General features: G+C 35.4%; 1 protein-coding gene across 2 annotated transcripts in view; it reads right to left on the reverse strand.

The window, feature by feature from the left end:
- The window catches only part of LOC150104987 (trafficking kinesin-binding protein 1-like), a 231964-nt gene extending 208363 nt beyond the window's left edge, over positions 1 to 23601 (reverse strand). For both annotated transcript variants that reach the window (XM_090396090.1, XM_090396089.1), the window contains exon 1: positions 23478 to 23601. In XM_090396090.1, coding sequence (XP_090252216.1) covers positions 23478 to 23492 — 15 coding nt within the window. In that variant the 5' untranslated portion in view covers positions 23493 to 23601. The remainder of the gene's footprint in view (positions 1 to 23477) is intronic.
- Between the last annotated feature and the right edge of the window lie 1223 nt (positions 23602 to 24824).

Raw genomic sequence — 24824 nt, forward strand, 5'->3', positions numbered from 1 at the left:
TGGAGTTTCCCGGAACAATAATAATAATAATTAGGCCGAATCATTTATTATTATTCTACTTGGGGCACCCACAAGATTCAAATTTTTTTATGAACGGTGCAATAAAAGGGAGTTCAGGCAAACACAATATTTAGATTAACAAAATAAAACATTTAATATACGATATATAGCAAATACATGAATTCTACTTTTAAATGAAACAATACAAATAACTTAATACATCTTGCTAAGTCACTCATTCCAATTCAATGTTCTAAACTTTAACATAGAATTCACTGCTTCAAAATTATAAATTTTCTTAATTCAAGTTAATAAAACAAAACTTCTCATTTGATCAGTCTGCACACATCTATCAGTTGTACTTAATGTTTAAATTCACAGCAGGCACTAATCAAGGTAGACATTATTCCAAGCAATCTTATTTCGGACCTTGAACTTCGAAGATACGCTATAGTTAATGTTAGAATAAACAAAAATGTACGACTACTCTTACCAGATACAATCTTCAATACATCAATTTATTGCGAGCACACTTATGAATTAACTTATTTGAGCTAGCGGAACACATTAAATAAAATTCTCCAACGCTTTAACTGAACTACTGTTAATCGCGCTTCACTACTCTAAAAAAAAACAGCAATAAGGTACTGATATCCTTCCTTGTTTACTTTCCTGCAAGTAGTTAAATTCATTATAATTCTTCTCAGGGCAACATAGAATTAAGACGTAATCCTAAATTAATTGGAACTAATCAGAATTTCCCATTGAATGTCCAGTTCTTTATTTATCCGATTACGACATCAAATTTCCTCTATAACAACAGCTCTGATTTCACTTGCAGCTGAGTATAAGATTCGCTACGTTTCTTGCTTACTTCTAAACACTATGCTCTTGAATTTCTGCCCTAAAGAATTTACAATTTTCTTTCACTTCCTTGCTTATATCCTACTTTCCTTCAGGCTCCGCAAAACTCTTCCCTTTTCTTTCTACATAATTCTTATTGCCTCCCTTTCTCCTTTCTGGTTCCAAGGTCATGCACTCTTCGACTCGTGCTTGTTTATTTCATGCGTCTCCATGACAACGCATGAACGCAAACATTTCGCTAATGTAATATAATGCTCTACTACTACATAAGTGATTACATGATTATTTAGATTATTTGTAGGAGAGTCGGAACGGATTTTTGATCGCTTGTGATGGTGTCTCGCGTGTTAGTGTTTCGTGCCGTGTATTTTTGATGGTGAATTGTGAATTTGACTGATATGTTTTTTAGAGATTTATGCTCATATACATTAATAATATCAGTTAATTACTTGCTGCCATAAACAGGCACTTTATTTTCAACACTGGTTTACCAAGGTAAGTCTATTGAATTTACAAGGGCGATACGCTAGGCCTACTGCCGCTAGTATCGCCATTGTTGTATTTTATATCGCCAGATCTTATTGCTGGTAGACACCTTAGTGTGTCTACTGGATTTGCTAGTAGACTCTCAGTCTACAGGATTACCTGGGAAACTGTTAGTTTCTCTCAACTATGGAGTCTCCATATGACGAGCTTGACTTTAAACAGCTATTGGCTATCTTTAAACATGTAGGAAGCCTGCTACAAAGGAAATGGCCAGGTAAGGTGGCAATCCACCAGGTTGAGGAGGTAGAAACAGAGGACTGCCAATCCCCTGACCCTCTCCCCTGCACTTCTCAAGATAACATTAGAGAGATCATGTCACCGATTAATGATCAGACCCTAGTGGACTCAGATAACTCATTAGATTATCAGGTTGTCAGCAGGAAAAAACATAAGAAAGATTCGCCAGCAACAGAGCCTGAAATAGTCCTTCAATCCCTGGAAAAAACAACTCCAATGGAGTTAACAGCACAACCTGACGTAAGAATAGAGACCGAATCCAGGACACAACCTAAAGAGAGGATCCCACCTATAATCTTGAGAACCAAAGAAAAATGGTCATTAATAACAACCAAGATGAAGAACGTAAACATCAAATTTACATCAGCAAAGAGCACAGATGAAGGAATCCGAATTCAACCTGAAGGTATTTCGGACTACCGCCAACTCACCAGATTGCTGGATGATCTCAATGCTCCTTATCACACATTTCAGCTTAAAAGCGAAAAGAACTTAAAAGTAGTAATTAGAGGGCTGGCTGAGACCATTCCAGCCGAAGAAATAGCTACTGATCTGAAATCACAAGGCCTAGAGCCGATTAAAATTTCACGGATGTACCGATCGGACAAGCCCCCTATGCCTCTGGTCCTGGTTGAGATCAGTAAAGAGCATAAAGAGATTTACGATCTTAAAGTAGTTTGCAGTTTGGTCATCAAGATTGAGCCTCTCAGAAGAAAGGCTTCAGCTGGTCAATGCCATCACTGCCAAAAGTATGGACATGCACAAAAGCTATGCAAAGCAGAATTCAAATGTGTCAAATGCGGCAACAACCACCCTTCGCACACTTGCGTCAAGCCACGAACCACACCTGCTAAGTGTGCAAACTGTGGCGGCCCACACCCAGCAAATTACAAGGGATGCTCAATTTATCCACTCAACCTGCAGAAAACTAGAGAGGTTCTACCCATGCCCAATCAGAAGAGAATTACACCAGAAAGCAAAACGCGGGTTGTTACTCCTGAAAAGTCATATGCTTCTGCCGTCTATACTAATAATAAACCGGCATCTTGCAACCAAGCCACTGCAACAATCCTAGCTGCCACACTAGGAGAGATGTTGACAACCTTTAGCAAAACAAATCCCAGTCAGGCTGACACCAATAAATTCCTCAAAAGCACACAAGTCATCTTCTCTATGATTAATGGATAACATGGTCAATTTAAATAATTCACTACAGATTGCTTATTGGAATGCTAACGGGCTAAAAAACAACCTCCTAGAACTAAAAGAATTTACTGAAAGATACAAGATAGACATCCTTCTGGTCAATGAGACGCACCTTAGACCTTGTGACAACCCCAAAATAAAGTACTACACACTACTAAGATCAGATAGACTTAATGCCAGAGGGGGCGGAACTGCTATATTTGTTAAAAATAGCATTAGATACAATGAGATCAAGAAATCAGCAACCATAAACCTGGAAGAAACAGGAATTGAAATACAAACAAAAAACACAGGCAGTTTAAAACTATATTCAGTCTACAACCCTCCAGGCAAATCACTTCTAGCCTCAGACCTCTCCCAACTCCTTGACACAAACGAAGCAACAATAGTGGCAGGAGATCTAAACGCAAAACACCCTGCATGGAATAGTAGAAACACCAACAACAACGGGAAGAGCCTACACAAATTTGCTATGTCAAGAAACATCACCATAGCAGGTCCTGTCGAACCAACTCACTATGGATCAATGGGCAGGCCTGATGTGCTAGATATCGCCATTTTCAGAAACACCCCATATCATTTCAAGTTGCAAGTTATTAATGATCTTAGCTCCGACCACAATCCAGTTCTGCTTAGCCTTGGCGGAGAAGCAGTAACCATCCCCGAACAATCCTACATAAACCTCAAGAAGCTCAACTTAATTCTCAGTACCACCACAGGCCCTCTTCCAACTATCTCCTCACCCAAAGAAGTAGACATAGCGATCAATAAACTAGAAAGAACAATCCAATCTGGCCTTACAACAGCCTCCACCACCGTTCCAACCCAAACTAACCTGCTCCCTGAAGAGATCCTAAAACTTATCCGAAGCAAAAACAAAATTAGGCGACGGTACCATTCAACACTATCACCCCAGGATAAAAAAGAGCTTAACAGAGCAATAAACCTAGTCCGATATGCAATCAAAGACCATAAAAATCAGCAATGGGAGAGAAAACTAAGCTCCTTAAGTATTGAAGATAACTCGCTATGGAAGATGACTAAAGCCCTTCGCAGCGATCACCTCAACATAAAACCAATACATGGAGAAAAAGGTATAGTCTACCGAGACGATGAAAAAGCTGAAGCTTTTGCAGACTCATTGGAGCTGCAATTTCAACCAAACTATACTCATGCGGACTTGCGCTTCATTGAAAAAATCCACAAGCAAGTACGCTATGCACTTCGTCGTCCCGCCACCCGTGATAACTCAAACTACACTACACCAAATGAAATACACCAAATTATCAAGAACCTCAATAACAGAAAAGCACCAAGTCCTGATCAGATTTCAAACAAAATTATTAAAGTACTTCCTCATAAAACAGTAATGCATCTTGTGGCAATCATTAATGCTATGCTAAGACTCAATTATTTTCCCACTCGATGGAAGCAAGCAGATGTAATCCTTATACACAAACCAGGGAAGGCGCCCCAGTTCCCCCAGAATTACATACCTATCAGCCTCCTGTCGAGCCTGGGGAAAATAGCAGAAAAAGTAATTCTTAAACGCCTCCAAACTGAAACAGAGAACTAGGTGTAATCCCAAAAGAACAATTTGGATTTAAAACTGGACATAGTACAACCCAACAAATCCACAGACTCATAGAATACATCACTATTGGATACAACTGGAGACAGCATACAGGTGCAATCTTCCTAGATGTGGCAAAGGCCTTCGATAAAGTGTGGCACAAAGGCCTCATCCACAAACTAATTACTGCAAAATACTCACTAAACCTCATTCAAATCATAGACTCTTACCTAAAAGACCGAAAATTTCAAGTGAAACTTCGTGGACTCAGATCAACTACAAGAAGAATCACAGCAGGTGTCCCACAAGGCTCCCTATTATCACCACTACTCTTTAACATTTTTATCTCTGATGTCCCAAGTACGACATCAACCATCATGGCATTTTATGCGGACGACATGGCAATACTCACCAGATCGCTCAAACCATACCTGGCCACCCAAAGATTACAGACTGCAGCTAAAAATCTTGAAAAATGGTTTCGATTATGGAGAATAGATGTTAATGCAGATAAAAGTACGGCCATACTATTTACAAGGAAGAAAGCAGACCATCATGGAGCAATCACGATGTTCAACACGGTTATCCCATGGCAAACAGAAGTAAAATACCTGGGAATCATACTAGATAACCGTCTCAGTTTCAACTCCCACATCTCTCATGCTAGCAATAAAGCAAATTCAACAATAGCTCAGCTCTACCCTCTACTCAACCGCAGAAGCAAAGTCAGTCCAGAAAACAAATTAAGAATATACAAAACAATCATCAGACCTATACTGTCTTATGGTTCCCCGGCGTGGAGTCACACCTCTCCTAGCAACATCAAACGACTGCAATTAATCCAAACCAAATGCCTCCGAATGATCTTTGATGCCCCATGGTTTGTAAGAAACACCATTCTCCATCAAGATGGAAACCTGCAAGACATACCTACATTTCTCCTCCAGATAGCAACCAAGTACTTTCCTCAAGCATCACTCCATCCCAACCTACTCATTCGTGAGTCATCCAATTATGATGAAAATGACAGATGGAAACATAAACGCCCAAAGGCGGCCCTGATCACAGATTGAAACCTTTCAACACAGCCCTAATAAGGGCGAGCCAAGTGCTCAAAAATTTCTCCATTAAACAGAGAATTTCAGAGCGATGTAGGGAGTAAAGTCCACGGGACTGACATCCATCAAGCCACAGAAGATAAAAGATAAAAAAAAAGTGATTACATAACGTTAAATTTTTACAAATAAGAATAAACAGAATATTTGAGCTACTTAATCAGCTCTTTCATTACGTATACAATTATTTATAATAACACTTTTCGTTACTTTACATATATATTTTCGTTATCATAAATTTCTACACATATTATTATTTAATGAATTAATAGTAGGTTAAGTTTAGAATAAATACTTAAATAGTAATTCTTAATTAAGGAACAATAAATAATCTTTATACAAATTATGATTAATATATAATAAGCAATGTTAAATGTGAATGAAAAAAAATAAATTACACAACATAGTTTCATTCACAATTTAACAATACACTAGTGTTACATTTATCATTTTTTTAATAGCTCCACTGCTAAACGTGGGCGTGACTTTTAAACCGCATTGCCTTCTGTCTAGTTTGCTTAGAATAATAAGCGTATTTGACCACATGTCATCGATATCGTGTCGTTATTCACATTAAACTATGATCCTTCATTATTGTTATATAGCAAGGTATTTAATTTCACTTAAATAACAATCAAGACAAATTAACAAAATAACAATTAATCAGATGTCATGCTTTAACAAGGCCACTGCGGTGACCATGCTAGTCAAAGAACAAACGTGCAGCGATTCGATTTTATAAGTTGCAGATGAAAAACACAGCATGATGATAGGATAATACTGCAAATGAGTGGATTTGCAGCATTATCCTGTGGATTCGTATGTTCCAAAGCGACCGAACATGTGACACTAAAGAAAAATCACGATGTTTATCAATTTCGACAACCGATTATAAACAGTGAAGAAAACGGATGAGTACATCCGTTTTCTGCAAGTTTATTTTTGCACAGAAATACACTGTAGCATATTCTGAGTTTATTTAAATATTAATATATATTAAAGTTGCTTATTATACATCAGGCAATATGCAATGAGAAGCTTATTTTCCTTTGGTTGAAACCACTAATTATTTGTACAGCATAATCTCTATGAAGTCTACAGATTCAACGCAACAAAAAAAAAAAAAAAAAAAAATCCTAAATGTATTCAAAACTCAATTCCAACTACCCGTGAAGCCACACCGTTCCACTTCCTCCATTGTCCACTAATTCCTTTCTTGAACAACTTCGGAGTTTCCCTTTGCCCTACAGTCCCAACCTCTAGCCAAGAAAGCAGACAAGAAAATCATGTCAAAGTACAGATATGCCAGGTTTATTAGGTTACACGTAACCGTTAGTAAATAAACCTCTTTGGAAAGTGAAAATCTCTCCCCCCCCCTCATTTAGTTCTCAAAAACTCAACTCATTGAGACAGGTACTCCATAACGTGCTAATAGTATCCACAGAAGGATGCTGACTCATATAGTCTACTGCATCCAAGGACATCGTAACCAACTAAGGCAACAAAAACGGAGAAAACTGTATCTCAATCATAAAAACTTTTTTTAAGACATATGTTCTTGAATTTAGGGGCAGCAAAACAGTGCTTGCATATGGGGGGGAGGGCATGTACCCTAACAACGGTCCTGACTGTACCCTAGATGTAAACTGGGTACAGTCAGGACCGTTGTTAGGGTACATGCCCTAACAACGGTCAACCTAATAACATCAAGCTTTCGTTCCATCCCCCTCCTCCAGATGTTTAATTGTGTTAAAAATGTAATCTGCGAACAGGTCAACGAAATATGATACAGTCCCTCCCAATTCTACTGGAAATAATCCCAAGATCTACATAGCATATTATCCGGATAGAAACAGCCGTCACAATATGCATATCTGTAAACATGAAGGAATGTATATGGACAGCAATGTTCAAATACAGTTGCATTCAAACACTTCAGATATTAAAAAAAAAATCCACATCAAAAGCCTGCAGTAATTCCATTGGATATGATGGTTGCACCGATTCAAATGTCACTATACTTTACTCTTCATGTTAGTGTGGAAACGAGAATCAGGATCCAAGACATCCCCTCCCCCTTTTCGCACTCCTCAAGTGGTCGGAGCGATGAGCAATGATATAGACGCATGGGCAGCGTCTATGTCTTTTAAGTAGTCCACACTACGACAACTCTTGAATATCGAGAAATGTATTCCCGCAAGCTCTCTAGTGAACTCACGAAACTTTCATAGTTTCTGCATTCGGCTTTGAAATAATGCTGGATCTGATATCCACTTTGATTATGCAATAGAATACAAATATATGCACCCACCTCCAATAATTCAAATGAAGAAATTAACAATTTCTATGACAATCACTCCAACACTCTCAGAGATGGTCCACATCCCTCGCTTCGTTACTGGAAACCTGTAGTAAAATGAAACACAATATCGCCAAATCTTCGCCAGAAACCAGTAAAATCTTTCTGAAAAGACACATTTACGGCGCCTCCGTAGCTCAGTTTCTTTGAAGCCCTTTGACTAGAAAGACCTAGGCTTGAATCCCATCTACTCGTAAAGAACCTTTATCAGGGTTTTTCATAACAGAAGGCGACGAATGTGGTCACACGTGGAGATCATAGGGTTTTATTCTCGTAATAAGAAAAACAGACCAGGAGAATACGCATAAGTTGCATAAAAATGTATCTTTAAGAATTGTGACTAACTACTTTATCTTAAATTATGGTTAGGGAGGCCAAAAGTGCAGGTCATCGGCCTTAAAGGTCTAAGTAACGTGGATTTTTTATATCTGCACGTGTCCTGTGATTGTCAGACTAGGACAGTGAGCGAGTAAATAAATATGTAGTAGCTATCGCTACTACACAGGGTAAGTACAACAAGTATGTCTTATTCGTACTATACTTAAAGAATTATAAAAGTAATTCTCATCAAAGCGCACATTTGGTAGCAAAATGACGAGTAAAACTGTACATACGATCTCTGATTTTGATTCTCTGCTTGTAAATTGGGTTACTTTACAAACATAATAATCGCTCCTAGACAGTGGCGCACTCAGGATTTAATCTTGGAGGGGGCCGAGTGCTCAGGATTTAACCTTGGGGGGGGGGGGGGAGAGAGTTGAGTAGACGTTTTGCGAATACACACTACACATCGCATACGACCTATAACTGAGCATCTGCAGTGATCGCTAATTCATAAGTAGCACACAACATAAATAAAAAAATGAATTTTAATTAAGAAAAGATTTTTGGAAATTTTTCTAGTGTTTTTTCCTTTTCTTTGGGGTGTGCCCGGGCCCCTTTCCCTCCCCCCTCTGGGTGCGCCCCTGCTCCTAGAAGTTCTGTCATTACTAGCATCCGCTTCCACTATCATCCAACTATATTAATATCCCTGAACTAGTGTATACCCCACCCCGTCACTGTTGTCATTCTTTACGTAAAGAAAATTTTCGTTCGTTTGGTTTTAGATTTCTAGAAATTATTTCCATGTAGCTCCAGCTACATAATGTTTAGGCTTTTTTCTCTATTACTTAGTTCGTTTGTGTGTGTGTGTGTGTGTGTGCAGAAAGAGAGACAACCCTGTCTGCACTAATTACTTATAGTAGGCACCACTGAATGAGGTGTTCACGTACTCGTATATAGTCCCATACACAGCTGCTATCCTGAAGAGATACTATATATGTATGGAACTTTCAAGCGTGACAAAACTGCTTATAACGCCATCTTAATTGTCATATAAGGTGACATCTGAGTTGCTAGGCCACCAACTCATATTAGCTAAAGGGTATTAAGAGATACCTTGCTGATCTAAGCTGATTGTACTGAGGCAGAGTATAAGCTAAAGATCATTACCGATATTTAAAGACATTACCGTGGTACTTAATGCGAAAAGTTTCTCATGCAGTAAGAGATAATGGAACCGCAGGAATTTTTCAGTTGATTTTTTATTGCTATCAAAAAATAAGTCAGTGAACCATTAATTATTTTGGTATGCAGGTATTAAGATGGGAAGCGGTTCATACCCTTCTATGACGTTACACTACATACCTTACTATTTTATGTACCCAGGAACGGACAAGGGAAATTCTCTAAATTTCTGCGATGATGTGAGGATGCGCCTAATAAAAAGTTATATATCCACGAGAAATATATCGGTGCTCCTTTTCTAAAATTAAAGCGAAAATGAACTCCCAAGTTTGCATCCAGTCGAAATACTTTACGTTGATATGTTTATATAAATCGAACTGTTTAACCATAAAAAAAAAAATTGATTATAAGATCAATGTCGATTATATTAAAAGCAACAGCATGTTACATGTACGACAGTTAAATGAAATTACGTTGTCATTTTGTCTGGTCTATGAACAGTGGATCAATGTGTCGTTCCAAGGTCTCGAATTTAAGGAATAATGTTGACAATTGTATCATCTAAAAATAAATTAGATCATATAATGGGCATACGCGTATACAAACAACGTAATGTACGTTGAATATTAATAGTAAAGGAATAATAGTGAATGAATTTCGTAATTAAGAAGCCCTGCACAGTCATCCCAAAACATACAGCTAATACTGAACTGAGGCGTCATATTGTACTTATTAATAATTTAACAGTTTGGAAATTATGAAAAACATAGAAAGAAATGTACTTAAAAGAAAAATCAGTGCAATTTTGGGTTAGAAAAGCTTACTTATAAAAGTAACGTACAGTACACAATTAGATATTTTAAATTTTGGAGGATGAAAATCATACGTATTGGGTTAGGTTGACTGAAATTATGGTAGAAGTATTTGAAGTTGTGAGGCTATCGCGGGCAGGTTTGCCTTTGTTGCGTATTGAAAATCTGGAGTTTCTGGAAGTGGGAGATGGGGATGATTAAAGCGGCTAAGTAATTTTCATTTGAAAAGCCATTATAAAGAACAAAAGGTTCTTCGTTCTGGAGGTGATTCCTACCCATGCCTTTCCAACCCGAAGAACAAATATCGCAAGTACTTCGCAATTGTACTATGAAGGCGCTTGAATTAAAAATAAAAGTGGGACTACCTTGGTGGACCATCCTGTCAAGATCTGTTGACTGGATAGCGTTTCACCAAGAAAAAAAGTTTAGGGAAGAAGAAAATCGAGATAAATATATAGAGAAAAGATGGATGGGAGTTAAGATTAGTAGGGAAGGTGTTAGGTGAAGAGGTGAAAAAGTTTCCAATTTACTCGTAACTTCCTTTCCTTAGTTTTCTACCATAGTCGTTCCCTACTAAATTTCCTCCATCCTAAGAATATCCTAATTATCTTTTCCTCCCACAAAAAATATGGGAGGAAAAATGAAAAGCCAACAACATTATGTTGCTCTCAACTCAGGGGCGCGCCAGTAGTGTCCGGCGCCTGTGTGAAAAACTTTAGTTGGCGCCCCTATACGCCTTCCCCCTAAAAAAAAATCACTTTATAAAACGTATCAGTGAGTAAAAATGAAATACGAAATATATTAATTATAAGTTTATTGAACAAAAAGCAGAAATTTAAAAAAAAATGTATAAAAACAATAAACATACAAGGGTACAAAAACAACAAAAATAATTTGGAAAAAAATAAAGTAAATAAATAATAGTAACTTACAAGTATATAAAATAGGAACATATTAAACATTATTGGGTAAAGAAATAGTTAAATATTTAAACAGAAAAAAAAATCACTTAGTGAATTGAACTTTTCTAGTTTTCATTAATGAAAATTCTCGAATAATATCATGTATACCAAGTTGATCCAAAATATCTGACTCTATTGATATAATGGAAAGATCTGAAAGTCTGTCTTGTACCATTGTGGAGCGCAAGTAGTTTTTAATAATTTTAAGTTTAGAAAAGGACCGTTCCGCAGATGCTACAGTTACCGATACAAGTTTGGATAAACTGTGATTAAGTCGTTTGAATAAATATACTGAATTATCTGATATATATATATATATATATATATATATATACCGTTTTTAAAATTAGAAATAAATGGTTGACAGTGTAAAATTTCTTTGCATAAATCGTCTGCGGCAATGTCTGAATGATTCTCATGTGTTAATTTTTGTCGTAACTTTTTACAAAGATAATTATAGGGTGGGTGAGATGGATTGGAGGGTGGTTGATGGAGAGATATCAGAGAGTAGTTTATTCAGGAGTAGAGTCCAAAAGACAGCTTGTGACTAGTGATGTGCCGCAGGGACCACTTGGACCACTACTGTTTAATTTGTTCATTAACGATATAGGAAGGGATCTGAGAGGAACTGTTCATTTGTTTGCTGATGATGCAAAGTTGGGTAGGGAAATAGTGAATGCAGATGATGTCAAAATTTTGCAAGATGATTTGGATAGATTAGAGCAGCGCTTCTCAAACTGTGGGCCGTAGGTTTTGTTGAGGGGGGCCGTGAAATAATGAAAACAAATTTAAAATGTTTTAAGACTAAGTAGATTTTTTTTTAAAAGAAACGTATTTAACTTTTATTATTTCTTTTTTGTTATTTTTTTATATTTTAGTGGAAAAATTCACACATTGGTGTTGGTTCACAAACTTTGCTTCCTGCTTATTTCGGCGCTTAATGAATATTAATAAATATTGCTTATTCATATGTTTCATTTCAAAACAGTGGTTAATTGTATTTCCTTCGAATGCGCCAGGGAAGCCCCAAATCTTCCTGTCCCTTTCATCACATGTTCGTAATCAGGGACTGTTGATATTGACTTTATATACATATCAATATCAAAACTCGTTTTATATTATCACTGTCATACGAGCTAGTTTTCTGTTACCAATAAAAGCTTCGCCTATACTTCACACATGAAAAAAAGCTTAAACAAGTTCATGTGGGAGATATAGTTCGCCCACCGATTAGAGATCCTTCGCTTCTGCGCATCTCAGAAAAAGAAGATCCATTCCGATAATAGGGTATATGGGATGGGTTAGTATTTATCAGTCCGTATGTGGGATGGGTTGTTTATTATTACCGGTCGGAAAATCAACTTCTCTTTTATGATTATTGTAGTTAACTATGTTGCTTGTATAACAGTTGGAAAATTTTACCTATAAAGCAAGTGATTTCGCTTCGCGTGTTAGCGACCAATTTGGACGTCTTTCATTTCTTTCACCCTTCAGCATGAATCAGGGACCTACAAGCGGTGGGCGAACTATAGTAACTCACTTGCAGTGGTAAACAACACACCCTCCCTAACAGCCACTATACTGCAGAGGCAATAAAAACAAGTACTTTTATTATGCCAGTGAATAAGGTATGAGGAGTCTGTGTAATATATTTCTCAACAAATAGTGCAATTAGAGACAACTGGGATAAAAACACTAATTAATGAATCACATGTCCCCTCATACATAAACTATGCTGTATAGGCTGAAACAAAACCATATGTTGCATGGGCAAACACAGTATCTAACTAAAAACTATTGTTATTAATTAGATGTGTGCGAGTTCGATTTCCCAAGGCAGCAATAAAATTCAACGAACGTGTTAAAATTCGTAAAAGTGTTAAAAATATAATAACATTCATTATTATATGTTTCACATATAGAATTCGGTTGAAGAGAGTTAGCATTTCAACTCAATTGTCAGCTATGCTTTTATCTTTCGGTTGCGCGATCTTTTGTTAATACCGCACCAATCATATGTTTTAATAACCTGCCTTTGCTGTCTGTTTCGCGTTAGGCGCTTAATTACCGTAAAGGGAGAAAAGTCACAAAAGAGAAAAATGTTCCTGGGATTCCCTTATTCAGGTAATATTCACTAATTTCATGTTATCAGTCTGTGGTGTGCAGTGGTGATATTATTTGGTCTATTCTACGTTAAAAAATTTAACCCTGAGATGGATAAGTGGCTGATGAAAATTAAAAAAAATTCCCGCGAACAATCAGAAGCAGAAACAGATAAAAAAAAAAAAAAAAAAAAAAAAAAAAAAAAAAAAAAAAAAAGACAGTATTTCATATTTTACCAGAACAGCTCGCATAGTCTTCAGAACCAAACGGTAAGAGGGAAAAAATGTAATATATGCATTTGATTTTTGCAATATTCGCTGTGTATGTTTTGTATTGAATATAAATACAATAAATATTATAATAATATATCTCTCTATTAGATTTTTTTCGAGGGGGGCCGTGAAATATTTTAATTTTTGCAAAGGGGGCCCTGACATCCAGAAGTTTGGGAAGCATTGGATTAGAGGACTGGGCTAAGGAGAATGGATGTCAATTTAATGTGATAAAATGTAAGGTTATGCATTTTGGGATGAAAAGATTAGCAGCAGTATATCACATTTGTGGAACTGTACTCCAGGAGATTGACAAAGCCAGGGATTTGGGAGTGTTGGTGGATAGGGAGTTGAAGTTTATGGGACACATCGCAAAAGTGGCTAAATCAGCTCATCAAATCACTTGGTTGCTGAAAAATACTTTGACGAGCAGAGACAAACAGATTATTGTTCCTCTGTATCGAGCCTTATCAAGGCTCGATACAGAACCCTACCTAGACTACTGTGCCCAAATTTCGGCACCAGGGTTTCTTCTTGATGGGGAGGTGGAGAGGATCCAGAGAGACGAATGACCAAGATGATAACAGGCCTATGGAATGAACCTTATGAGAACAGGTTGAAGATTTGTGGGTTGCAGAAATTGGTTGATAGGCGGAAAAGTGGTGATATGATTGAGACATTCAAATTACTGAAGGGTTTCTATAAGATTAATTCAGAAGATATTTTTGAGAATGGGACTGGTGGTGGGAAGACTAGGGGCCATCCATGGAAGCTGGGCAAGAGCGTGTTTAGCAAGGGTGTTAGAGCTATTTTTAACTTGGAGAGTGGTGAATGAGTGGAATAAACTGCCAGAGTCTGCTATGGGTGCCATTACTGTAAATGAGTTCAAGGCGAAATATGATACACTGTAAATGTTGAATAGTTGTTCTTGACATTATGTTAGGGCCTCCCTCGATTGTCTAAGGACTCCTTGGAGTTGCCCGTACCACTACTACTAATAATAATAAATATTCTTTATTTTGTGAAGTACTTAACAAATACAAAAACTGAAATGAATTCATATGTTCTTTTAATAAAGTAAATCTTTCCTGCAAAGATTCTAATGTTTGATCTATTATGCAGAGAAAAAAAAAGTACTTTAAATGAAATTTCAGGATCACTATATTTTCATGTTCGTAATCAAATTGTGTTGTCTTTTTACGTCGACTTAGTGGTCTACTACTACAAAATACAGATTCTGCGTCAAATTTTGCTGCAATTAATTTTGAGCTTTCTACAATTTCTTTGAGTTTCATCAGACCTATAATCGTTTAAAAATTGATTTAGATCATTCAATGCATCTAAAGCAAGTTGGAGATTCATAAATGAAGACTGCAGTATTTTGCTGACAAAATTCACTTTATTTAAAATATCATACCAAATCTTTGGCGTCTTTACTACCCTGGCGCCTGTGTGCGTCGCACACATTCCACATATGGCCGGCGCTCCCCTGTCTCAACTCAAGAGCTCATATTCAGTGTCAAGTTCTTTCCTTCCCATCAACTTCTAAAATTTAAAATAGTGAAGATACTAGTACTAGAGTGCATGTCCGAACACTATCTTAAAATAACTACAAGAGTTAGTTGACTCTACAAGGGTTTGTAACACAATATCAGTTAGTAGTTAATTTTATGTGACTGATACGTAAAGAATCTTGCCACTTAGGGTGAAAAAAGAAACATTCTAGGTTATCTTTTGTTAAGCAACACCATTCTAAGTAGCTAGCTCATTTAGGGTTCATCTTTTTCAGAGGTAAATACAGGCTACAGACTAATCTTTCTTTTTTGTGTGTGCGGAGTTGAAAAGATCAGGTCAGTGTTTTCTCTCTAATCCTAAACAATAGCACCAACAATGTGAAGAAATATGGGAAACGTTTAAAAGGAATAGATGCATTCATCCCTCCGCTCCTCATTTTTCTTATCGGATACTTTGTAGTTCCCAAATCATTTCAGGTTAAAATTAATCATATATCGAGGAAATTATTTGAACAGTCTAAGACAGCGATTTTCAACTGGTGTGCCGCGAGATTTGTGAAAAATTAATTGAAAGAAATAATGTCGTAATTTGCGCATTTATTTATTAGTGTCTGGTCTTCCATCCGCACCTGAAGCTCCCTTATTTATATTTTACGAAACTTACGGTTGGTGAATCGGTTTAAAATTGTGTGTTAATTAGCTTTAATCTTTTGATAAGTGTGTTCATAAATAACTTTACAGAAAAGAAAATGCAGTAAATATGTTTGAACTAACGAAAAAGTGCAAACTGAATGAATGGAAATCTAATAGATCTAATTTTACAAACCTTAAGATTACTAAATACAAATATTGAAAAATATTTTCCTTCACTTGACATATCATCCTTTTGGATAAGAGATCCGTTTGTCTTAAGAGATGGTAAATCGGGAAATTTAAAGATTACAGAAGAGGACGAATTAACAGATATAAGAAATGACAGAGGTTTAAAACTAAAACATTCAACAATAGATACTACTTCGTTTTGGTGATCTCTAAGAAGTGAATTTCTCAATATTACCAAAAAAGCAATAGAAGTACTTCTTCCATTCTCCACGCCATATTTGTGCGAATCAAGCTTTTCCGCAATGAATATTATTAAGAACAAAAATAGATCGCGGGCTGGGAGCCTTGGACGATGATTTAAGAGTATGCCTATCTAAAATTCGACCTCGCACAAAAGAAATAACATCAAGCTCAGATATCTCATTAAAATTAACTGCAAGTATGTATATTATTTAATACATTTAATATTCATTTGAAAAAAATCAATAAAAATTTTAAAAAATAATTTTGAGTAATGTTTTTCTTACTAAAAATGTCAAAAATATAGTTTAAACATTTTTGGAGCAAAAGGGATAAGTAATTACTATTATTAATATCTTGTGTGTGTAAATCAATCAAAATTATGCCTATTTTTTTTCCAGATCGCGAAAAAAATTAAAAGAATATATTTTTAGTGTGCCAGAATTTTAATAATTAATCTAGGTGTGCCATATTATGAAAAAGGCTGAAAATCACTGGTCTTAGAGACCAAAGCACAGTTGGCTCAACTAATACAATTTCAAGTACAGAATAAAGTAAATCAATATATGTAACTCAACGGTTGTAATCAGAAACCGATGAATGAATATCCAATTATAAAATCATTCAAAATTTATTAAAAGACTTAATTACCAAAATCTCAAGCTGGCTATATAAACAAGCTTGTTCACAGCACTTACAAATATTTGTGCGTTGTTTGATGCGAAAACCTGTGGCTTTTGAGGTAAAAAAATAAGTAGCTTTTACTATATGAATTACCAACACGCATTCAAAGAAACAAGCAACCTAAAACAACGAATTAACTACCTTAATTCAGAACAGCCTGTCGTGACACGTGAACTACCGACCGAAACAAAAGTGTCGGTTCCTACGGTTAAGCAGAGCAAGAACACCATCGTCTTCAGAATGACTGGGGAGAGGCAGAATATATATCCGGTAACTAAATTTCTCGGAGAGGCGATAAATTAGTGCAACTCTTTGTTTACAAGAACTGCAATTTGGCTTTGATATGTACGTAATTCAGCCAATGTGTCCTGTGTGGGAAATGATCTAGTGAACTAAACAGTAACTAAGTTCTTTTCAACGAACTACTTTATGAACTGAAGTAGTCCCGAAACTGAACAAAACTTTCCACACAGTGGGTACCTAACCTGCTGACACAAAGCATTTCTAGTTCACTTTTTTTCATAACAGCTATTATATTGTTGGTAATCAGTCATTAAATCGCACACTTTTGGCATTTCAGAAATCTGCACTTCAACTCCGTAGTTTATTATGTGACACCTCCAGGGAGTTCAAAGACTCATCGAGAGAGGGCACCTATTCTACAGCTGTCTTCACTAACTAACTACACCACCGCCATCTACCGCCCACCACTAGCATTTCCACAGAAAATCACAAACATCCGAACCCGCAGCCTTTTGGCTGGAGAGCGGATATGCTAACCACTTGGCCAACCATGCCGGCACATATAAGTTCTCAACGTAATCAAGGCATGTATAGGTATACCGAAAACTGCAGTTTTTAATTACGTTACCTTTCATATTACATAATTTTCATAACTATATAATATACGATACCATATCTAATCTCAAAAGGAGTGTCTGCAAAGAAAAATAAAATTGGATGTCCTGATAACCAGCAGTCCCATCTATGAAAGGTTACAAAACAACCTTTCGTAGGTGAGACATACAACAGTATCGTGGAGATAAAGGTAATACATGAGGATTGTTTGGAACTGAAGCGACGATGCCCGTGTATTATTAAACCTAAGTTTTGATTTACAAATATATTATTTAGATAATTCCATTAAAATTAAACAAAATATCATTTTACACACCATTTAACACTTAAGGATTATAGAGAAATAAGAATGCTATTAACTAGCATTCCTGGAACATCAAGGCAGAGAGATTTTTCGCCTCTTGTCTGGATTTAAATTTAGTACTCTTCTGCCTTTCAGTTGTTCTCTTTAAATTAGCAATGTTAATACAAGACCTTTGTATAATTTTGTCAATTAGCATCAAGAAATTCGGATCTTTTTATTTTATTTTTTATTAGTATTTTTATTTTATTGTTTGCGTGTGGGTCGCCTCTACGTGAGTAGTACAGTAACAAATTCAGTACAAATATTGTTTCAGTTTGGAAAACTTTTTTTATTATAAAAATTGTTTCAATTCTAACACCTACACTTATTATATTTATTTTTTTTAATATAAGGAGTTCTCAAAATTAGCTTAAGGGGCTAAACATGGTACGTTTCAAGCAACTTCAGACTTCCAGTAAAAATGTAAGTATGGTGGTGATCTCACACTGAAAGGCAAAAATGGTCTACCACTCTCAGAAACATCCATGCCACAGCAAACTTAGAAACTAGAGCCTTTTGAGTGGAGAACAGTAGCACTGTTTATTCTACAAAAATTCTGTAAACAGTTAATTTTACAAAGACGAAATATTTGGTAGAGAAGTCAGACGATAAAATCAAGGCAGTAGTTCATTTCATCTACTTAGAATGAATTATTTAAGTCGCGAACGTGTGATAAGATGTAGATGATCGTAAACCAAGGCTGTAACGCTATTAAACAACTAAATTGTGTGCTATGGAGTCGACATATTAAATAAGAAACCAAGAATGATACTCGAAATGCTAATATTGTTCTGACGTATGGAGGTGGGGAATGCACTTTAAATGTAAGGCAGAAAGTTTATACATACGTTAATGAATTTTTAGTAAACATCGTCAACATTAATTTCTATCGGTGTCCAAGTAATGGTACTTAATTAATGTTTCAATACTCTATAGTTTTGGCTGGACTTTGTTTGCACTTTGTATCCTAATGAATTGGCGGCCCAAACACGACCGATACAGCCAATGAATTCTCTCGATGGATTATTTATAAACTGCAAGACTATACATTATTATGTGACAAGGGACTCATCACTGGAGGGTATTCTACTTCATGCAACCCACCGTTTACACACAACGCTACTGACACCATCTATCGCCCACTAATAGTAACTGTCCGTAAACTGATGGTTCTCTAGTTGATTTGCTTGTATGCGGGGTGAAAAACCAGAGTTTCAAGGAGAAAAATATCTGAATGAAACAAACTCTTCCCAACTGGAGGGAGCAATGTCTCGTCGTTCTTCCAGTTGCGTTACGGAGGCATACGGCTATCTAATCCTGAGAATAAGGTCCGTATCCAAACCAATGTTTATGTCACTATTTCAAATAGCATTAAATGTCACGATAGCATGCAGAATACTCTTAGTTTCTGATGAAGTAGATTTGTTTTCATTTACTGTACTACTTAACTTAACTTTACTTAACTGATAAAGACCTTAGAACAAAGACTACTAATCTCCAGAATTATCAACTCTGCAGCGGTAATTTCTTTTAAACCTAAATAGTGTAAGCAAGCTTTTAACGCCAATCCATTTTTTCCTTTAAGTATTAAGAACGAAGTTGTTTAACATTAGCTTAAACTATTCCATTCTATAGTTATGTTTAAATGCAAACCATTTTACACTAGGCTCATTACTGAAAAAGCTAAAAATAAAAAACTCTGAATTCTGTTAATTCATTACAAATTTTACATTTATGGGTAGTAACTCTACACGAAGTGTAATTTTCTCATGAAAAACTCTTTATGGCTCTACAGCCCAAATTCGAGCCTTGTCTCCTGAATTTGTTGCCTCCAATTAATTTCAGTCCATAACTTTACTTCTCCAGTTTGGACATTGTAATATGATATTGCTATCTTAACAAATGCTGTATCCATTTTGTTCTAGGTTTTCCTTTTGGTATTTTACCAAGAATTTTCCTATTTGTCTTTTTAATAATATTGTCATTTTTCATACGAAAACTGCAACTTTTTTTTTAACTTGATTATACTAGATATTGTGGGTTCTTTATAAAGTTGATATAACTCACAGTTGTATCTGATCCTCCAGATACCATTATCATTCACTGAGCCAAATATTTTTCAAAGGATTTTGCTTTCAAAAGATGAAATCAAATTCTCCGCCCTCGCCGTGAATATCTAAATTTTCACATCCATGAGCAACAACTATACACGTTATCGATTTATGTATTTTTAGTCTTCCAGTGAATATCTTTTGAACTGAGTACACGTGAGAGAGAGAGAGAATAGAAAGTCCGATTGGTTCTCTTTATTCGATTCTGCACCTCCAACATCTCATTCGGTTAGCTAGTGATCATCACTCAAATTGTTCCACTTTTTCTATTTCAAGGTTCCCAATTTTCACATTTGTATCCGTTAACTGATTCTGCCTGGAGTAACAGTTTTTTTTTTTTGGTTGAGTAATTTTTAGTCCTATCTCTTGTGCTGATTTTTCTAGTTCCAAATACGTTTCTCCTGCTTTCTGTTTCACATGTTAATATCATCTGCATATGCTACAATTTGCACTGATGTGTTTATTAGTGTCTTTAGTATTGTCTGTTGGCAGTGATCGGATAATGTATTCCAAAGCTTAAAAAAAAAGTATTGGAGCTAGACTATCACCTTGTTTTATTTCTTGAGTTACTGGAAAAAGATCTGTTAAATCATCTTGCATTTTAACCTGTGCTTCCGAATTTCCAATTGCTGCGAGTTTTACTAGTTTATATGGTATTCCCAAGTATCAATAACCTCATTGATTTTCCTCTATTAATGCTGTGTTCCTGTTGGAAATAGACAAAACTCTGATGAATATATCTAATTCTCAAAATTTCTCTAATAATTACTTAACTTATGTACTGTATGTATCTGATTGCTCTTCTTGAAATCTCCTTGGTATACACCAATTATCTTCTCCATAAATGGGTTTAACAAGTTCTTCAGAATAGACGTAAATATTTTTTATGTTGTACATAACAGAGAAATATTTGTATAATACCTCTCATGAAAAGCTCACTATCTTTAATCCTGAGACATTTATCTCTTTACAATAAAGTAAATATAATTATAGACAGATTTCGCATTATTTTATGAATTTAAATAGATTTCATCATCTTTGAAATTATCGTTAGCATCTCTAGTAATATGCTCTACCGGGTGAAACACCACTGATCTACCTATTGGGGCCTGAAGTTGCTGTTGCAATGTTTGGTTCCCAGAGCAGAGTTTCCGATTTCTTCTCCCCCCCCCCTTACGGATATGCTGAACAATATCATATGGAGGTTCCACTGATTACTTAACATTAAAGAGCCACAAAAGTCAACATAAGAATTATTTCAGTATTGCGAATTAAAGAAAATCGCCTCAAAAATATTTAAAAAAAAAAAAAAAAAAAAAAAAATCCATATCATCATCATTCGTGGTCTCAAACGATATGTACCACTTACAAACATTTAAACCTGACCTTTTATAACAGAACTCCAATTAGTAACATTCACTTCACTTCCGTAACTCCAGTCTGCATGATTCCTTTCGCTACACAAATCCTGTATCCTCCTTTACAATATGGAGTGGCCTAATATTTCCTTGTTCATTCATTTGCTCTCCATATTCTGACAATCACTGAGATAGCTGATTTCTTATCTCAGGTTCTTTATAAACTGCTCATTAGTCTCTAGTCGTCTTTAGACTGGAATTTAACAATTACTGGTGTTGTTTTTTTTTTTAATGCACTATTCGAGATATTTTTGAATTATCTCGAGCATTTGAGTGTATGTACTAAATATTCAATTTCTAAATTTCTGTCAATTGCCTATTACCTGCATATATCAACTGAAGTATTCATTTCGCCGATTAAATTAATCAAGTTCCTTTTCTTAAAAGAAACATTTGATTTATTTTTTTATAATTTAGTACTATAAGCAAATTAGCAGGAGTGCTCTGTAGGACAAATGAGTCAAATTCAAATGATAAATAGAAATTATACTTTTTTTTTTTCATTCAGTGTACACATTACTTTAATAAACAAAAATCAAGTAGGCTTACTTATGACTCGTTCAAATTTATTTTAGCATTCATTTTATAAAAATAAAGGAAAAAATAGTTAAAAAAAGACACCGGTATAAAATAATTCAAATGAAAGAAGTAATCTTTCTAAGCTGCCAGAGTTCGCAATCAGCCAATCAAGCTATGCGTAACTGCGGCACTGCACAACGCATATATATATATATTGAAATAAACTGAACTAGGCAAATAATTTTCGAAATTAATGTTGTGCTCATTTTTTGTATAATCTGGGATACTCTCAAACTAGTAGAAGAGCTCACCCCTTCTTGCCCTTTCCATATGGAAGTCACTGGTATAACTATAGGAACTTCCTCATAACTATAAGGAAGTTCCTTCAGATATAAGACAGAAGAATGTAAAAGATTATTTTTGTACTAATTCACAATAAGAGAAGGTTTCATTTATAATACATCAACACTTGATTTAAAAACATTATGTACAAACGTTTACAAGTAATCATACAATTTATACCAAATAAGTATATTACAATTGAATCATATGTAATGAAAAATAGTATAGGTCCAAATCAATCTTATTTCGAAATGAATATTCAGTTATTGATATTCTTAGGGGATGGTACCTTCGATTAGTTTGCAATGTTAAAATTAAAAACTTGAAACATAAAAGTAAATTTGGTGTACAAAGCAAGGAATCTGGTTCCTTTATTTGTAACTTACATTTATTTTCTTTCGTGGAAGGTGAAACAAATGTATTGGTGATATTCTTGCTCTTCAAATTTTGGACTCCTTGGGCATCGGCCCATTCTGATACCCAACTACCACAAATATTATGCCCTTGATTCTATTTAAATCGTTTCTTTATTAAGCTAAAGCTTTTTTTTTGTGTGTGTGTGTGGTGTTCCTTGTAAAATGTACATATTAATAAAGACTTTTGGTGTGCTATCTAACAATAGTTTGCTGTGAAGCTCCGTTTTTTGTTTTTTTTTTTGTAATAAACTGCATTTTATGTTTAAACATACGTCTATGCTGATTTATTATTTGGTGTGGATTTCATAAATTGACTAAAATGCTAATTAATGCTCTAAAAAACAATTATTTTGTTCGAGAATCATCAATCAATTAACATATTTTGGCATAATATCACTTGAAGAGACATTCAAATTCTAAACAGGTATTCACAATTTATATTTAATAGGTCAGGATCCGTTTCATTAAATGAATAATTTAACGGTAATAAATGAATATTTAACTATTTTAAATATTCATTTAATTAATTACTAATTTCTTCTCCATTTTAAAAGATAAAATGTTTTTAGAATTACTTCCTTCATCACTGAAAGGTGCGCTCGAACAGATTAACGCTGCAGAGAGTGAAGAGGAAGTTGTATAAACAAACACTTACGGGAAAAGTTTCCATTTCCGTTTAGAGTATTACAATTCTTCTAAAATATTATAAGTCACCATCATTACATTTGTATCGGAAGGAAAGCCAAACATGAAGCATCCTTGTAATCAGTGAATAAGCGAACACTGCCTGCACAGAAATGTGCCGTAGGCGTTGTCTAGATTGAACTTTATTTGTGCTGACTAGGCATGTACGCGTGCGAGTGACACCGGGTCAAAGCTAGCTGAACAAGTCAGCCAATCTACAGAACAGGAGAAAGTATAATACGGCGCGTACCTGCAAGAGATCTGAAAGTGGACAGGATGCATTCATTTTTCTTCACCCAGATTATCTCTTACGAAATTGGAACAGAAATACAAAACAAAGTTGCTTAGTGCAAGAGAGTAAGATATTTAATAAACGCGAAATGATAACAGGCGATTCAACAGTCCATTTAAAATAACAGAATTCTATTGAGGGATATATCAGGATTTGGAAAAATATAAGCGCAATTCCTCTAATATCAATTGGTTTAGCTATTATTATGAAGTGTCACTAATATGATCTGCGAAATATTAAGCTTCACCGGTTCATGCCACTGAAGAGATTTTTTTTTTTGTGGTCATAAAAAAACTCAGTTGAATCTAAATAAAATATAAAAACTAATCGTTTTGTCCTCCAATTAAGTTTAATATTGGATTAGCGTATAATATAATCAAAACAACGTTTAGGCTAAACTTTTATTGTATTCAGTATCTACCAGCAACTAATCTTAATAAAGCTAAAGTCGTCACGTTATAAACCTGAGTTATGACCAATAAGGACTTCAAACTCTCGCAAAGGTTTCGATGTCATATTACATTTCAGGATATCAGTGAATATAAATGAAAATTAAATACATTCATTTTTCTATAAGTAATTATCAAAAAGGGCATTTTGGCCGGAATTATATCATGTAGATACTGTATGTGTAATCAGCGCTGCATGAATGAGGTCAAGGTTCCCTAGGCTAATAGCTAAATTTATAATTATCAATTAAGCATCTCTTCCTCCTAGGATTGGAGGATCAAGGGCAGTAGCGTTAACTGTGAGTTTTCGCCTCTAATGATATACTTAAAGTGAGTCTCTCTGAAACCTTTATGGGGAGTCTTAACAGTTTTGGTAGGGTCTCGGATTATCGAGGCACTACCATAAGGGTTGCTTTAGCGACCACCTTTTAAACTACTCTCCAATAACCCTTGCTTACTGGAGGCATAAAAAGGGCATAATCAATACCGACTAGGTTACTGAGGCCCTTAGACAACGAAGAACATTTAAGATTTGGTTTTAGAAAATCCAGTTAGTTATATGAGTGAAATGGAAACT

This window comes from Typopeltis vanoorti, chromosome 7 (assembly GCF_054136105.1).
Source record: "Typopeltis vanoorti isolate ZY-2024b chromosome 7, IOZ_Tvanoo_1.0, whole genome shotgun sequence".
NCBI classification, from domain to species: Eukaryota; Metazoa; Arthropoda; class Arachnida; order Uropygi; family Thelyphonidae; genus Typopeltis; species Typopeltis vanoorti.